General features: G+C 36.3%; 4 protein-coding genes across 5 annotated transcripts; 2 read left to right on the top strand and 2 right to left on the bottom strand.

Moving 5' to 3' along the window:
• Positions 1 to 1150: 1150 nt before the first annotated feature.
• Positions 1151 to 6219, bottom strand: LOC104826706 (zinc finger CCCH domain-containing protein 46-like). Of its 2 annotated transcripts, none has more exons than XM_010559529.2 (10): positions 5763 to 6219; positions 4045 to 5327; positions 3794 to 3970; positions 3521 to 3706; positions 3350 to 3441; positions 3004 to 3264; positions 2796 to 2925; positions 2522 to 2695; positions 2302 to 2401; positions 1151 to 1575 (listed from the first exon to the last, which is right to left on the bottom strand). In XM_010559529.2, exons 2-9 carry the CDS (start codon positions 5082 to 5084, stop codon positions 2326 to 2328), a joined length of 2136 nt encoding a protein of 711 aa, XP_010557831.1. In that variant the 5' UTR covers positions 5085 to 5327; positions 5763 to 6219; the 3' UTR covers positions 1151 to 1575; positions 2302 to 2325. The 2 variants fall into 2 exon arrangements, with proteins under 2 accessions (XP_010557831.1, XP_010557832.1); XM_010559530.2 differs by having other exon boundaries at positions 5896 to 6219.
• Positions 6220 to 9569: 3350 nt separating this feature from the next.
• LOC109117260 (uncharacterized mitochondrial protein AtMg00810-like) lies at positions 9570 to 10965 on the bottom strand. The gene is made up of 2 exons (XM_019204084.1): positions 10755 to 10965; positions 9570 to 10665 (listed from the first exon to the last, which is right to left on the bottom strand). Exon 2 carries the CDS (start codon positions 10607 to 10609, stop codon positions 9734 to 9736), a length of 876 nt encoding a protein of 291 aa, XP_019059629.1. The 5' UTR covers positions 10610 to 10665; positions 10755 to 10965; the 3' UTR covers positions 9570 to 9733.
• Positions 10966 to 12776: 1811 nt separating this feature from the next.
• On the top strand, positions 12777 to 13373 carry LOC104827435 (agamous-like MADS-box protein AGL15). Its single transcript, XM_010560608.1, has 2 exons — positions 12777 to 12958; positions 13097 to 13373. The coding sequence occupies exons 1-2, from the start codon at positions 12777 to 12779 to the stop codon at positions 13371 to 13373; spliced, it is 459 nt and encodes a 152-aa protein (XP_010558910.1).
• A 2648-nt stretch (positions 13374 to 16021) lies between these two features.
• On the top strand, positions 16022 to 17037 carry LOC104827434 (pheophytinase, chloroplastic-like). The gene is made up of 3 exons (XM_019204076.1): positions 16022 to 16261; positions 16366 to 16522; positions 16668 to 17037. Exons 1-3 carry the CDS (start codon positions 16215 to 16217, stop codon positions 16923 to 16925), a joined length of 462 nt encoding a protein of 153 aa, XP_019059621.1. The 5' UTR covers positions 16022 to 16214; the 3' UTR covers positions 16926 to 17037.
• The last annotated feature ends 288 nt before the right edge of the window (positions 17038 to 17325 follow it).

Here is a 17325-nt window from a genome sequence, read left to right as displayed (position 1 = left end):
CCCCCCCCTCTCTCTCTCTCTATATATATCCGTGCTCATATTCTCTTGATTGTGTGTGCGTTATATATATATATATATATATATATTCTATTGAGCATTTACGTGAAATGCAACGAGAAGCCTGTCTTAAAGGAAAGACAAATGTTCTGAAACTGAAATTAAGGGTAAAAAACAAAGACATACATATCACTTTTGGAGATTTTTTTGGCATGTGTATATATACTTACACTTTAAACATGAGCTGCTACAAAATACAATCAAATAACTACCAACCTACTACCCAATTTTATTTCATATCCGAAACAAGAAATCTATATTTGGAATCCTCATAAGTAAACTCAAATAATTGAACAAGTGGTATTAAAAAAAGAATTAAACTAATCAGATATAATATTTTATGATACATGTATATATATCTTTCCCTTACTCGGGTTAATGCTTGCACCAAGTGTGAATGACTCGTCGAAATTTACATTTCTTTCTCAAATTATTACATTCATTGCTAAGAAATATCATATTTTCAAATTTTTTAAAATGTTAAAGAGTTAATTTGCATTCCAGATGACAAAAAAGATAGAGACAAATTAATTGAAAAAATAATAGAAACGGATCATGAAGTGGCTTACTCAAAATCTTTTGGATCCAAGTCAAACATGACAGTGCAAAGTTTTCTTTGACCGATATACATATATTTATTATTTATTTAATGCGAATAAAATAAATAAAAACAAATTGATATGGGTCGGTCTGTCACCCGATCTCGTCACATGGGCAAAGTGGGACCCACCGACAACCTGGCATATCAAAATCTACTTATGGGCCACTCTCACCTCTCCATGTGACGCTCGGGTCTATCCAACTTTACAAAAACAATTTTTCCTGTTTTGCCCTCTTTGCCTTAAAAAAAACATTTTTTTTATCCTCACTTATAAAATGGAAAAAAGGAATGAAAAAAATAAAGCAAATTGGTCTCTCCATCATACGAAATTTCAAATCTTGTATCATTTGAGTTATAAAATATTGTAATTGTTCCAAAAAAAAAAAAGTATTAGACCAACTCAAGTAGATAATTGAAAAAAAAAATCATGTAAGTTGTGGCTCCGGATATTCTCTTTTTGAGATTGATAATCATAGCATGCTATGCTCTGGCTGACTCTAAATTTCATTTCTCTTCATAGGAGTTACATTTTACATGACTGAATACTACATATTATATATATATATATATATATATATTAGAGAAAAAAAAGTATATATCTATATATATTAGTGAAAAAGTATGTAGCTTCTTTTCACTTGTTTCTTTCTTTCAATAGAAAAATAAAAACAAAAAAAAATAGAAAAAAGAAACAGGAGAGCACATGACTTCCCTCTTCAGCAGCTGGTGGTGTTGTGGTGTGCATGCATTGGTTTGGTGGTATCGTGGGGACAGTAGGAGTAAGTAGTTGCATGGCAGTATCACATGATGATGATGGATCATGGATCATGGATCATGGGAGTGACATGTCTTATGGTGGTGGTGATATAGTGGTGGAGTCTCTACAGAGGTTACTTTTGTTTTCCTTTGATTTTCCCCTGCAAAATCAATTACTAAATCACGTATAGAAAACAGATTTATAAAAATTGTCAGGTGATCTTTTTTTTAATGGAATAATGTATAATATGTGAAGCAAATGTGATTGTAATATAAAAATCAAATACCTATGCTTTTCAAAAAAAAAAAATCAAAAACAAATTTGAATAAAATATGAAAATAATAAAAAAAGTTTAATAGTTTTATCAATAAAAAAACTAAAGTAAAACTAAAATTGAATTAGCATATTTTTTAAAAGACCAAAAAATCTAAATTGGAAATTAACCAAGCGGATCCAAACGAAAACACGAAACCCTAAATTAAGCAAAGCAGCCAAAGATAAGAGGCCGCCAAGTTGATGACCCTTCTTTCTCTTGTAATCACTATCAAAATCATGATTAGTCGATTAATTAACCCATACTAATGAAAAAGAACGAGGAATCCAAGGATTCGTCCTCGCTTGGAATCAACTGAAAAACACACTTTGAATATGTATAAACAAATTGTGAAATTACTTGGAAAAAAGAAAAGAACTTGGATGGATTATGATTAAAAATCCTGAATTTTCATATACAAAATTAGAAATCTCCAAAAGTAACATTTTTTTCGAAAACTAACATTTTCTGAATCTGAATGTCGCAAATGGGTAAAATTTAGGTGTTTTTTAGTCGATATCCCTAAATTATTATTAATCTTGTAAATTACGCAAAGGAAAAGAGTAAACGCACCTATAATAGGAGGAAATCTATTTATCATCGGATTCCGACAGGACACGTCGGACCTCCGTTGCCTGTGTACATTCCGATTGATCCATGCCCAGATGAGAACCTGTCGGATTCATTCGATCTCGTAATGAGAAGATCTCAAACTCGTAAAAATTTCATACGAAAAAAAAAAGAACCCAAATCTTGATTCTTGAATGTCTACATATTAAAGAAAAAGATTCACCTTGGCATTTGGCAGTTGTATGATTTGAAGGACGCCGTGTCCATTGCATTGGTGCTGTTGTTGTTATTCTCCGACTCCTTCTGGTCGCCGGAACCAAAGGCCGAGATGAATTTTCCGGCGAAGGAGGCTTTTGTCGGCGATGCGAATGGACTGTCGGGTAAATTGTGATCCAAACTGGAAGATGATTGAATGAAACCAGACAGTTTTCTTAGGGATGATAATTCTGGCAAAAAATGCAGAATCAAGAAAGTGAAGTTGTGTTCAACGCCAAAACCTTTCCCGCGGAATCTCGGCATCAAGAGGAGGGTTATCTTTCCCATCGATATGATCCTTGTTGCGAGAAGAATCTTGTGAGGAGAACCCATTATCGGTCTGCTTAATCTCGGAAGACGAATTCATAGAACCTGGTGTGAAATTCACAGGGTTAACCATCTCGGGGACTCGAGTTTCTTGAGGAGTACAGTATGTAGTAGCCGTAATACCTAACGGGAAAGATTCTTGGCAGCGGCTAAAGGGTGAAAGGGCGAGGCACTGATTGAAGAAGTTCGGGGACTGGAGATGAGTCGGAGAAGGGATTGGACTTCCAGTGGATAAAGTGCGATGATGATGAAGCTTCTTGACATCAAGAAGCTGCAGATTCATCAATCTCCGGTTCTGAAGCTCAAGAGCTTGTTGCAGATCAGACTGCTCCTCAAGCTTTCTTCTCCAAATGTCCTGGTTATTGTTGTACAGCATCCTTGCCCCTTCACCAAGAGTTCAGTCCAAGATCAGAAATCTTGAATAAAAAGGTAAAGGCTGGAAATTCTCGTGGGTTTTCGGGTAGCTTACCGAGGTGGAGATCAAACGGATCTCTTGAATCAAGAGCAGTTGGAGTACCACACGGTGACACGAACTCAGGCCGGTCCATATGTTGCTTGTTCCTTAACAAAGCAATGAAGAAATGTGTGTAAATAACACATTTTTTTAAAACCAGGGAAGTTGGGGGTAAAGAGAGTGTGCCTGAATTTGTCTGGAACTTTGCCTTTCTCCTTGTAAGGCTTTACAAGAACTCTTGCATCGCAAACAAAGTGAGGGTTTCCTTTCGCGAGGATGATCTTCACGGTCTCCGGGTACATAAAAGTCACAAACCCGAACATTCTCTTCTGCTGGTAAGGGATCCTCACATCCTGTACAGGTCCGTACAAGCTACACAACAAGAACAGAAACAGAGTTCAGTTTCATGAGCCAAGAACACTACAGGATGAGACATAAGTAAGAAGAAGAAGAAGAAACCTGAAGTAGTTGGAGACGTCATCCTCTTTGAATGTGCTGTCAGCTGGGAAAGTCAAATATATCTGTCTTGAAGCTGGGCTGCCCATGGCTGCTGCACTGTAATCGCTCCTCTCAAGCCTTGACCTTCCAAACCTGTGCAGATCTTCATCCATCGCCAAAGCAGCAGCGACAGCAGCTCTGCAACAGAAAAAACCCATGAGAACACACCAAAATATTCAGAAAAACATAGTTCAGATCCCCATTTTGCTTACCTCTGGGTCTCATTTTGTTGCTGCTGAAGAAGAAAGTTAATCCCTTTGGGAGAGTAAGGGAAAGAAGAACCACCTATGAGCTGAGAAGCCGATGGGAATCTCTGGTGGTGAGAAGCAGATTTGGATCTGAGAAGCTCATGAGACTGCTCCATATTCTCAATCTTGTTTGGAGACCCAATTTCAAAGCCACCAGCTGGGTCACCATGGACGAATCTGCAACTACTTCCATTTTTACAGTACCCTCTTGCATAATACAAGCATGGTCTCCACCCACCACCGAGCCCTGAAGTAGAATCTTCACTCCCCAAGACATCTGACACTGAGAAGCTTCTTTTGTGGAGAGACTCAGAGGCCCAGAAATGAGGGGAAAGCATGGAATCTGTGATGGTGTATCCATTTTTAGAAGGTGGGCTTGAAGACAAGTCAGGTTGTTTAGAATAGAACAGCTGATCAGATGAGCTCCTAGGGCTGACAAGATTGACAGAGGAGTTCATGCTACTGTTACTGTTGTCGTTGTCATTCAAGAAGGATAGGTGGTCTTGAAGGGTGAAATCATCCATGACATCACAAGAAGCTCCTCCTCCATTACCATAAAAGGGTAAGGAAGCTGGGTTGAGTGAGGACCCTCCACCATTACTTGGACTAATCAAGATGTCTTGATTTGGCAAATCAGGGGAAGAAGAGGAAGAAGAAGAGGAAGAGTTGTTTGGGATTGTGAGAGGAGGGATGTTAGCAGAGAAAACCCTTGAAGGAAAGGAGCTTTGCCTAGGGTTTGTGAGGAAAGGAGATGGAGAAGAAGGTGTTGAAGGGGTAGGAGGAGATGTAGATGAAGAGGAGACATTTGGAAGGGAGAGAGCGAGATCCTTTTTGGCCTTGAGAATAACTGAGTGGACAAGAGCTTCAGGGCCAAAAGCCAATCTTATCATCTCCTTTTCAGCATGGTCTTGGAGAAGAAGAAAACCCATGATTTTTGAGGCGTTTTCCGGGTCCAAGCTCTGGATTCTTGAAAAAACTGTCCTTGTTGCTTCATAATCATCCATGGCAGCTTGTTTTATGGGAATAAGCAGAAGCAGTTCGTTGGAGTAAGAAATTTCAAATTTTCAACTCTCTCTCTCTCTCTCTCTCTCTTTCTCTCTCTGTACAACAGCTTTTTTTTTCTGTTTACAAGTAAATTTGTTTACTAAACTACAAAACCCTAACCTACCAAACCAGCAACAGAAGAAGAAGAAGAAGAGCAGCTACCCATCTATCTTCTTCTTCGCCTTATGTTTTGCTCCTTAATCCTGAAAAAATACAGAAGTAAATAGAGAGGAAAATGAAAAGAAGACAGAGAAAAAGCTAAAGTGGTGATGATAAAAAGAGAATTCTCGTGTGATTACTACCGAAAAGGAAGAACAAAAAAAAAATTATTAGAGAGGTTTATACAGTCAACAAGATATACAGAGAAAAAAAGGAAGAAGGATTAAAGTTGTTGAATTTCTCTCTTAATCAACGCATGGTAAAAAGAGTAAGAAACCCCCAAAAAGAATTCAACTTTAGCACCTATTATGTTACTCAATAAGCTATTAATCATTCAGAATATTTCCAGAAATGCCAAATCCAGAGCCTGAATTTGAAAAAGCAGCAAACTTTATATCACCCGTGACTTAGTTTTTTTTTCCACATGTTTAAGAAATGACAAACCCAGAAGCTGAAATTCATCAAGGAACAAACTTTACCATCTGGGTTTTGGATTCTCCTTCTCCAAACACACTTTCATCCGAAATTTTCCCGGAAAAGATGAAACCCAGAAGCAGAAAACGAAAGAAAAAGAAAAGAAAAGAGGAAACACCGAAAAGGAACAAAATTTACCGAGTATCTCTCAAAATCATTCAAAATTTTTCAAGAAAAACCAAACCACCGCCTTTTTCATGTCCAATTGCAGAGCTCCAACAGTTGCAGATGATAGAAACCACCGAATAACTCTCTCTCTCCCTCCCTCTCTCCCTTCTCTCTCTCTCTCTCTCTCTCTCTCTCTCTCTCTCTCTCTCTCTCACACACACACACACAATAACGGTAAAAGGAGCAGAAGCAGAAAGACAGTGTAGTAGTTTTGCTTTGGCTTTGAATTTGAGGTGGTTCAGATCCGTCTGAATGTCTTGCTTCAAATATTATTTCACGTTCTCTCGCATCTAAAGCTCCCCGTCTGACAAACCCACTGTTTACTGTCCGTATTTCTGCTTGAGATTGAGGCATGATTGACCCCACGCGCCTCCTGTTCGCGCGTGACCCTCACACTCCCATGGGGTTCCTCAAAGTGGATATGACATAATCAACAATCCCTCAAACCATTTCGATTTTCGATTTTCACGCAGTCGCAGTCAATGCCTCTCATGTTTACAATTTATTGCACCCCTCGTAAATAGTTAATTAATTAATTTTATTTTGTTAGATGAACTCAAATCTATTTCTGATTTCCATGGATCTTCTCATTCTAGAAATTAAACAAAAATTAATTATCAGCTCACACCCTAAGATTTTAACGCGAAGAGTTGCAAATCTTATTGAATTTTCCGTTTCTTACAATTAGAAAATGTATCGTCACACAATCATTCGAAATAGTATGAATTGAATATTAAAAAATGTTGTAAAAAAATATGGGATCATTAGATATATTTTTAATAAATCTTGTAATATATTTAAAATTCAACCGAAATTTTATATTTAAAAATTGATTAGTATATCATAGCAAAAAAATAACCAAAAAAAATTATCATAAAAAATCATTCTTTTATGATTGTTTAGTATGGGTTGGTAGGAATGATCCAATTGGAATTAAACTTGAATTTTAGTCAAAATATGTGCAGTTTTTTTAAAAAAATAATTCGACGACTATTTTTAGACAAATTACGTACGATTTATATTATATTTGTAGTGAATTATAATGAGCGTAGTGATTATTAGTGGAAATTTTCCCAAAAAAGGTTTTGTTCTCAAAGAGTTTAAAGTCTTTTAAGTCACAAAGATGATCCCCAATTCAAGCAAAACCTGATTTAGTTCACTTGAATTTAATGTTTTTCTATTATTTTATTTTAAAAATAATAATAAAGAAATATTGGTTTAAGGAAAAACTCTTGATTATGTGCTAATTTCAAAAATTGGGTAGAGAAAATTTCTTTCGGAGAATATATGTAAATCCTAAGACCTTATGGGTTTGAGGTCCATATATATTCATAAAATATATTCATAAATGTTTTGAAATATAGTTAAAGGTAACAAGAAAACAATGGAACCCATAAAATAAAAAGACAAAACTAAATAACTTGGGCAGTTTGGTCTCTTTTTTTTTCCACTTTAACTGAAACAAGAAAACCCAAGAGATAAAAATAGCGGATTCTTGTTTGAGAATTGGACTCCAAAAACTGCGAAGAAAATAGGAAAAATAAAAGACATTATCACAAAGGCATCATGCATGAATCTTTTTATCTGTTATAATTCTTCCCTTTTTATTTAAATAAAATCACACGAAATTTGGACTATGAAGCCGAGGGATGTGGACCGTCGCCCTAAAGATGTTACACATAGGACTTTAGGCAACTTGACAATTGAAATTTGTTTACTTACAATGGAGGAATCCCTTATTTGCCATATTTACCAATTACTATAGATATGAACGAAGAAAAATGGCTATTAAATGAGGTAAGGAAGATGTAAAAAAAAAAAAAAGAGAGTGAGTAGGGAACCAACCTAACACTCTTCGATGGTAAAAAAAATAAAATTATGGGAGAGTAAAGATATTGCAGCTTCGCCATGAAAATATGACGATATTAAGTTTTTTTTTATTAAAAAAACATATATAACATCCAAAGAATATATAGCTGATTCTATTCACAATTCCCATCACCTTTTGGTATGGACAATGAATAGACATGGAACAAAATGGATTAGAGTAGCAAGGACCTTGCGAATGTAATCATCAAACCCTTATGTGTTTGTATATATATATATATATATATATATATATATATTCGGTATCTTTGCGGGCTGCAAATATAAAATAATTCAGACCCATATGCATGGTTTGACATTTCCGCTTGTGAAGTTTTTCATTTTTTTTTAATTATATCAATTTAGAAATATGTCCCGCAACCAAATACCTGAATGATATTATTCGAAGACCCAAAATGCATAACACACACACATACACACATGTGTGTGTATATATGTATATATATCAATCATGTAGTCCAGTAATTTCTGTCCTCGTTCCGAATCACACTCATATATATATATATATATACATATAGAAAATATCCTATAAAATTCTAGTTGCATATAAACATTATTTTAACAACTTAAAGATAATATTTATATAGTAGAAAGTAAAAGTAAACATTTCAACAACCTAAAGTTTTAATTCAAAATTGGATGGTAGAGAGATAATGATGACAAATGTACTGTTGGAGCATATAAACTAACTTTGGGGAAAAAGAGAGAAATATTTTTAGTAAAAGTTTCAAAAAAGCAAGTAAAAAGATATTATGAAAATTAATAAAATGGCTCCGATCGAGTGCATATCAAAAGCATAAACTGGACCTATCGCCCACATGGGCGTGGCCCCACCAAAACCAATAAACATTATTTTCTTTAAAATCATATATTTCCATCCGTATGATTGCTGTATCAATTTACATAGTATACTCCAATGCTTGTCAAGTTAAAAGAAAAAATTGGGCATTATAAAAAAATATCCATTATTTGCTATTTTGACTTCAAAATATTTTTGTGTGATCTATGTAACTCGAAATATAATATTGGTCACATTGATCATAATGTTAAATTTATAAAAATATTAAAAATTTAATATTATGACCAATGTGACCAAGATTATATTTCGGATCATATGGATGACTAGATCAAAATAAAAAATTGAGGATATTTTTGATATAATACCGAAAAAATTATACTACCCTAATATCTTATAAATAATAACGGTTACAGTAGCTTAATAATTAATTTAGGAAAAATCTGTATTATTCAATAATAATAACTAATTCTCATTAAAATTCCATCTTTCATTAAAATGCAGTTATCGTTTATAGGAAACAATTGTTACAGTTTCCTAAATAATTTGACAGACATGCAATGGCCCTCAGAGAGAATTGAAAAATGAAGAGAAATAAGCGAAATCGTCGGTCGAATAATTAATGCATCAATCATCAAAGTTGTTCTTCTCTCGTTATCATTATATTGTTGTATGGCAAAAAAAAAAAATCCATACATTATATGATTATATGTCCATCACATTATTTTTATTTTTGTATCCACCCCTAAAAAAATCCCTATTTTTATGTTATTTTATATTGTATGCAACTCTATAATAACACCATTTTTTGTCATGTTTGATTCATTTGCACTCAATTATCTAATAAAAATATAATTAAAAGGAAGTTGATCTTTTTACACACCAAAAAAAATATTCCTCTTTACAATTTGATTTCACAGTTTAATTTGGTTCGGCTTGATATGGTTCAAGCCGTCATGCCAAGAAAGAACTTTTTCTCTGTTTATTCATGTACAAGCAAGCCTATGTATACAGAAGACATCCACTTCGTGACCTAATTACAGGAAAAGGAAAGACATAATTACAATATGTAAATATGCCATGTATGCGTGATACACAATATCAATATCTCCCGAATACCCTCCCTCAAGGTGGAGCGTAGATATCATATACGCCCAGCTTGTCTAAAAACAAGTCGAACTCCTTCTTGCCAAGAGATTTGGTGAAAATATCGGCGAGCTGAGAGTTGCTGGGAACGTAACATGTAGCCACAGTTTGAGAGCTGACATGATGCCGGAGGAAATGACAATCGATCTCGATGTGTTTCGTCCGATCATGGAAAACATCGTTGGCAGCAATATGAAGAGCGGCTTGACTATCACATCGAAGTAACATGGGCGCGGAATGATCTACTCCAAGAGACCGCAGTAGGCCCTTGAGCCATAACAACTCACAGGTAGCACTCGACATAGCGCGGTACTCTGCTTCAGCAGAAGAAAGTGAAACTGTATGTTGCTTTTTCGACCGCCACGAAATCGGGGAATTGCCGAGTTGAACTAACCAACCGGAGAGTGATTTGCGAGATCGAGGACATCCCGCCCAATCGGAGTCGCACCAAGCAGAGAGACGAAGGTCAGAGTCGGAACGAAGTAGAATACCTTGGCCCGGATTGCGTTTCAAGTACCGAACTACCCGTAAGGCGGCCTGCCAATGGTCCAGACGTGGTTGCTGCATAAACTGGGACAGGACGTGTACGGCATACGTAATGTCTGGTCGGGTGGCCAACAAATATAGTAACCGGCCAACGAGACGACGATAAGGCTCGGGGTCGTCAAGCAGATCACTGGTGGAGACAGCTAATCGATGGTTCTGTTCAAGGGGGAAAGAAGCCGGTGTAGCACCAATAAGTCCAGTGTCTGCTAAGATATCGAGCACGTATTTTCGCTGACATAAGAAAATTCCCAAGGGGCTTCGTGCAATCTCAAGACCAAGGAAATATTTAAGCATACCCAAATCCTTCATGCGAAAACAGGAGTGAAGATATGCTTTGAAAGCGTCCAAGGCGGAGGGTGAGTTTCCTGTCAGCAGAAGATCATCAACATAGATTAATACATGCAATCGAGTTTGTCCCTTCTGATAGACAAACAGGGAATGGTCGGATTCTGACTGAGAGAATCCGTAGCGACGTAAAGCTGTTCCGAGTTTTGCAAACCAACAACGAGGGGCCTGTTTGAGGCCGTACAAAGATTTCCGGAGACGGCAGACTTGGTTTGGTTTTGGCGAGGAGAAACCCGGAGGAAGCTTCATGTACACTTCGTCAGTCAAATCGCCGTGAAGATTTCTAGTTTTGATTTTCCTTCTGAAAGTTATTCTGCGAATAAAGCTTGTGATATATGTTTCCGAGCAAAGCAAAGTCATGATCGAGTGGATGCGTATCTAAATCCGACCAAAACCACATGAACCCTTCGAAATTATATTAAAACGATGTTGGTATTAATTATAATTAATAGCCTTGTTTAATATTAAAAGTAGGTTTTTATTTTTTAAAATTAAATTTAACGTGGTGTCTTGTTGCTGAAAGTATCAATGCTTTTAATATTACTTACTTTTTTCGTTGCGGAATATCACTACTCTCTTTAGACCAAACATGTAAAAGAAATACAAAGATGAAAATAGCAAAAAAAAAAAAACGCGAATTTATAAAATTCTAAAATTCCAAAAAAAATACAAACATCCGAAAATTTACAAACTGTTGGGAAAATAAAGTGCATATAAGTGTTTCATGTGCACTTTATAATGTTATACCCCGTTTCATCTGCTTTATTCTGTTTTGTCATATTTCATTTTCAATTTCAGCATCTAAGTGTTTTTGAAGATTGTTCCATACTTGGAAAATATTGATAATTTGTAAGAAATATTGACGGATCCTTTCGTCTATTTAGAGAGAATACTATTAAAGCAATATATTAGGTTCCATAATTTGTAAAAAATTGAATTTTTTGTGCCATATTACAAGGATAGGAAATATGGCACTGTTAATTAGCAAGAGAATGATGAAAAAGATTAGTTTTCAAATGATTATCAGTTAATGACAAGACAACAAAAAAATCGAACAAGACAAATATAGGACGAAATTACAAATAAAGAAGAGAGGAAAAAAAAGGAAGAAGAGGAAACAGCCACAAGACAAGATGCAGGACAAAGCAGTGCGAGCGAGTGCGACCCATGTGACGTTCCCTCGCTAATTTTACTGGACAACGACAAGATAATATGTACGTACACCACACAAAACATATACGTATTTATATAGATACACGTATGTCTCCATATAGGTTTCTAGTCATACGATATGAATACGTACGTATAGGTAGAACATGCGTATGATTGTATTTGGTACAGAGCTCACCATTTTTGTCAAATTCTTTTGAAAATGTTATTAAATTTAAAACCTTAAAACATTTTTTTTTTCTAGAACCTGCATGGATAACAACTATTTGCTGTTACTTACTATACATTATTCTACTTCATTAAATAATATTTATTAGATATGCAGAATTAAATTTTACAGAATTGATATTTGATGAAAGTTAATGGAGGGCGGCTAATACAGAATACATATTTCCCCTGTAAAAACCACGTGATAATTTTAGATAAGGAAGAAAATGAGTTATGTAAAATCGCCACACCAATTTCCAATTTTAAATATTCTTTTAATTACCACTTTCCATGTTGGGATGAATTAAAACATATTGACAATCATCATCCCATGTCTTGAGTTGCTTAATACCGAATTCAGACATACGATGTATAAAAAGAAGCAGGGAAGAGCACTTACAAATTCCTCTTTCGACTTCTATCAATGCAAAAATAACATACCAAAATAACAAAATCACAACAACAAGGCACACACATATAGATCCCCCCTGAAGAGTGAAAGGCACATAGCAAAGGAAACACACAAATGCGTGCGAGAGAGAGACTCCAATCATCACTAGGAATGCATAACAGTTAGCCATATGTTAGATAGATTCAGAACTCTTTTGACAAGACACATGTCTGATTCAATATCCAAATACAAACAGATAAGCACAAGTCAATACATGGAAGAACAGGACAGAAACCTATGTTTTGTTTGTTTGTTTGTTTTTTCTTTGAGAAATTGGGCATTCGAATTTGCCGAAAATCGAAGATGGGTCGGGGCAAAATCGAGATAAAGAGGATCGAGAACGCGAATAACAGGCAAGTCACGTTCTCGAAGAGACGTGCTGGGTTGCTGAAGAAGGCTCATGAACTCGCCGTTCTTTGCGATGCCGAGGTTGCTGTCATCGTCTTCTCGAATTCCGGCAAGCTCTTCGAGTTCGCCAGTTCTGGGTATAACAACAATGTCCTGACTCGTGATTTCTGTTTCACTCTGGTTTTTTTTGTCTGTTTTTTTGTTGTTGTTGTGTAGTTGCATTTGTTGCTGGGTGGTTTCTAAATTTGTCCAATGTGTTGATTTGTTTATTGCAGTTGTCTGATGGTCGAGACGATGGGAAGACCGGTTGAGTACAGAAGATCACAAGAGGGGTCTCATCGGGGAGAACATGATCCCAAAGGAACATTTAGTAGAGACGTGATGAGGGATTCTCGGAAAGTCTGTTCTGATCTAGGCATTAGGAGTAACTTGATGGAGCTAATGGCTGAAACTGAAGCCGAGTCTCAAATCTGGGAAGAAGATAGCAGTGCTCGTAGAAGAGGAAGGAATCAATCCCGTTCAGAACTGTTTACAGAGAAAGCTCTGTCTTAGTGTCTGATTCTTCCAAAAAAGCTCGGAGTTATACAAGTAAGGCCACTTTCTATTTTATCTGCGGTGTGAAAACGTTTGTACATTCTGAGATTTTTCTTGAACTGAATCAGTCATTGCTCATATTCACAAGGTGAAAAGAAGAGAAACCTGGAAATCTTTCAGTTCATCTGTAGAGTTTGTGTTGATTGTTTCAAGGGTTTTGATTGAGATTTTTAGATTCTTCGGTTGCTGAATCCAATCGATTTAGGAGAGAATTGAGAAAATGCGAGATGAGATATGAAACTTGAGGCTGAAGGAAAATGTCTAATGTTAGCTGATAGTGTTATTATGAAAAGCAACAAGTCTGGGCCTACACAGTTGTTGAATCAAATCAAGAATGGTGAGGGCAGATGATGTTTCAATGAAAATCCCTTCAAATAAAAGCTACGAATGAATTCCACCGAAGAAAAATGAATTTTAAAAACCATGTAAAAAAAAAGTAAATAATATCACTTTTTTCACCAAAAGTAACATCACTTTTATTTTCATTCTCTGCCTCTTCCCACTTTGGTTTTAAATATATAAAAAAATATAAAATTAACGAAAAAACAAAAAGCAAAAAAAAAAAAGTATGGGGGAAGACAGAGAGCTGGGTTCGGAAAAAGATGGTACAGAATCTATGTCTCTCCCCTTTGGTGAAAGAATTATATTTTTGTATACATTCGGCTTCTAGGCGATCAAGAACACGAAAACATCTTGCTTATTTCTTTGGTTAAAGAATTAATATTATTTATTTTTATTACAACTAGGACGTAGTTTCCGGGCCTTTTGGCCCAGTAGGCCCAGGTCCAGGTGGTTGGGCGTTCTTATGTTTGTCCATGTTTGGACTGATGAGACCATGCATGCTCATTTACCATCGCCCAGTTCTTGGGCCTCGGATATGGGCTGGTTCCAACAGAGAAAATTGGAAGGAAAATAAATTAAATATAATTTTAAAGCATATGATGCTTGCAGATAATTGCCAAATAGTTTTTTTTTCCTTCACAAATTTCATAAGAAATAGATAATGTCGGCTAGTGAGAGTGAATACTAGAATTTCGCTAGGTATTAAAAATAATAAAATATTCAAATTTAGAAATTTCCTAAAGTTTAAATTGAATCAATATTGGATAAATATTCTCCATAGAAGACCAATATTTTACTTATCAAATACAAATGTATTTAATGCAGAGGAAAATATTCAAATCACAAACCGAATATACCACGGGACGAAGATCAAATTTGAATATCTAGGCAAAAATCAAAGAGCATGCCAATTTTTACATTACCATAAAAATGAAAATTACGAGTTTAGGTAATTTTGAAGGAAAGAGGACCCACAAGTGGACCCCAAATAGACAGAGAAACCATCCAAATGTGGCAAAAGGGACTTCATGCAATGCAAAAAGAGCACAGAGAACAGAGCCCATGCAACACACGACACACCACTTCGCCGTTTCCTTCTCTCGTTTTTTTCCTATTTTGTTTTTCCAAATCTTTCTGAAAGAAAATGAAAAAAAAAAAATTTGGTCCAAATTTAGCAACCTTGGTCTTCCTATTATAGATTCCCACCTTTTGTATCCAAGGTCAAAAAAGGGTAAAACCCCAACTAGGGGAAGGTGAGAGAAGATAAAAAGGGGTTCAGGGGTCTGAGCAAAGCTTTTCCTGCGATTCTTTGTTTGTTTGTTTGTTTGTTTTTTCTTTGAGAAATTGGGCATTCGAATTTGCCGAAAATCGAAGATGGGTCGGGGCAAAATCGAGATAAAGAGGATCGAGAACGCGAATAACAGGCAAGTCACGTTCTCGAAGAGACGTGCTGGGTTGCTGAAGAAGGCTCATGAACTCGCCGTTCTTTGCGATGCCGAGGTTGCTGTCATCGTCTTCTCGAATTCCGGCAAGCTCTTCGAGTTCGCCAGTTCTGGGTATAACAACAATGTCCTGACTCGTGATTTCTGTTTCACTCTGGTTTTTTTTGTCTGTTTTTTTGTTGTTGTTGTGTAGTTGCATTTGTTGCTGGGTGGTTTCTAAATTTGTCCAATGTGTTGATTTGTTTATTGCAGTGGGACCTTCTTCTGGCGCTCTTTTTGTTGTTTATGCAGAAATTTCTCATGTGGGTTTAAAATAATTTGGGAATTTTGTTTCTTCCGGATAAAAAGTTTACTGTAGTTCTTCGAATGTTGGAAGTTGTTGTTCTAAGTGAGATTGTGTTGGGAATTAGTTCTTGCATGCTGGTTTAGATCATTCCATTTTTTTGAATTTATGATGAGCTCAAGAGTATTGCAGGCTCATGCCCTGTTCTCTGTTGACAAAATGTGTCCACATGAACTGTTATGTTCATCTTCTTGCATCGTTTAATGAGTTGTCTGAGATTCAATGAGCTCGTTCCCTTGTCTGATATCTGTCCATTTCCAAGATTCCACTACCCTGGAAACCGTATAGATGATTGCGTAGAGAATTGAAGCAACAAAGAGCTTACCTTTGTCATCTTCTACGTGTTCTTGCCACTTGTTTTCCATGAAACGGGAGCAGAGCGATGATGGTTCACATGCCTTGCTACAGCACCGGAAAACAGCCCTGGATAAAGCCATGGAAGCATTACAATGGCAGCACTTAGTTTCAGATGGGGACTGTCATTAGTTTGATGATGGTTTTACTCTCATTTCCCTGCTGGATTTCAGGTGGCAGAAGATAAGTGATCCCAAAAGCATAGCGGAAATACTCAGACAGGTTTATGCTGACCATTCTACGGATGTTGATAAAGTGTTCTCTCATATAGTTGAGATCACTCGCCATCCCGCTGCTGCTGCCTCGCTTGCTTCCATTATGTGTGCTCCTGCCGGACAGCTTTCTTTCGCCGATGCTTTATCTATGTAAGAAGAAAAGGCTCAATCCCTCCTGTCTCGTTCTTCTCTCTGCAAAATCGTTCTTGCCGTTTTTTACTGAAGAAACGCTTGTTTGATTGTTGTCTCAAAAGGTGTAAAAAAAACAAAGTTCCCATCTGTCTCATGTATGGAAGAGAAGATCCGTGGGTGAAACCGATATGGGGACTAAGGATAAAGTGGCAAATACCCAACGCTCCTTACTATGTGATCAGCCCCGCCGGTCACTGCCCTCACGACGAAGTCCCTGAGGTACGAGAATATAACTTCGAGCTTTTACTACATGAACTTTTGCTGGTTCTGCATTGTCATATGGGATGAGCACGAGACTGTTTTTCGATTTTTGGGTATTTATAGTCATCTGAAAAACTTATCCTTTGTATTGGATTTCGAGCAGGTCGTAAACTATCTGCTTCGCGGGTGGATCCAGCACCTGGAATCGGGTGGTTCTTCGTCGCTACCGCATCTGGAAGACGAAGATTCTGAATCAAGCATTGCCCGAGAACTCGAATTTCCTAGAGACGGTTCCAAGAAATCGGTGAATCTACGGTTGTACGGATCTAAGTATTCGCTATGGAGACAGGTTGGTTCGTACTTGAGATCCAATTTGAGTTTGGTGCTAAAGAAGTCTGCCCAGGACAAAAGCACATGTTAACTGTTGTCCGAAACCAACAAAGTTAGATGTAAATTATCTTGTATATTCAAAATGCCTTATTCTTCGTGTAAGTTTATATAAAGCATTGTATTATTCTTTTACCACTTTTTCACGTCAAGCGTACCATTCTGCATCTCATAATTATAACAAAAATAATAATTTTACAAAATTAAATTCAGTAGAAGAAAAAAAAAAGTGTAGAAGAGGGGATATTACAATTCTCCTAAAAATAAAATGAATCTAATTACACACAATAACTTCTCGATAGGATTTTGGTACGGGATACATATAATAAAATTATGAAAGGATCACAATTAAAAATATTAACATCTTTTAAAAAAATCGTAACTTTTTTTTGCATTTAAAATATCGTAATTAAAATGTCTAAAATGTAGAATGA

Source organism: Tarenaya hassleriana, unplaced genomic scaffold (genome assembly GCF_000463585.1).
Source record: "Tarenaya hassleriana unplaced genomic scaffold, ASM46358v1 Cleome5, whole genome shotgun sequence".
Classification (NCBI taxonomy): Eukaryota; Viridiplantae; Streptophyta; class Magnoliopsida; order Brassicales; family Cleomaceae; genus Tarenaya; species Tarenaya hassleriana.
This window is presented reverse-complemented; position numbering and strand designations above follow the sequence as displayed.

What these genes read in the sequence shown, in the direction of transcription:
- LOC104826706 (XM_010559529.2), bottom strand. Translation starts at nt 5,084, where the DNA reads ATGGATGATTATGAAGCAACAAGGACAGTTTTTTCAAGAATCCAGAGC. An exon ending in AAAGTTCCAGACAAATTCAG is followed by an intron (nt 3,442 to 3,520) that starts GCACACTCTCTT and finishes TGCTTTGTTAAG; the next exon opens with GAACAAGCAACATATGGACC. An exon ending in CCAAGAATCTTTCCCGTTAG is followed by an intron (nt 2,926 to 3,003) that starts GTATTACGGCTA and finishes ATTTCACACCAG; the next exon opens with GTTCTATGAATTCGTCTTCC.
- LOC109117260 (XM_019204084.1), bottom strand. Translation starts at nt 10,609, where the DNA reads ATGAAGGATTTGGGTATGCTTAAATATTTCCTTGGTCTTGAGATTGCA.
- LOC104827435 (XM_010560608.1), top strand. Translation starts at nt 12,777, where the DNA reads ATGGGTCGGGGCAAAATCGAGATAAAGAGGATCGAGAACGCGAATAAC. An exon ending in TTCGAGTTCGCCAGTTCTGG is followed by an intron (nt 12,959 to 13,096) that starts GTATAACAACAA and finishes TGTTTATTGCAG; the next exon opens with TTGTCTGATGGTCGAGACGA.
- LOC104827434 (XM_019204076.1), top strand. Translation starts at nt 16,215, where the DNA reads ATGTGTGCTCCTGCCGGACAGCTTTCTTTCGCCGATGCTTTATCTAT. An exon ending in TTCGCCGATGCTTTATCTAT is followed by an intron (nt 16,262 to 16,365) that starts GTAAGAAGAAAA and finishes TTGTCTCAAAAG; the next exon opens with GTGTAAAAAAAACAAAGTTC. An exon ending in CTCACGACGAAGTCCCTGAG is followed by an intron (nt 16,523 to 16,667) that starts GTACGAGAATAT and finishes GATTTCGAGCAG; the next exon opens with GTCGTAAACTATCTGCTTCG.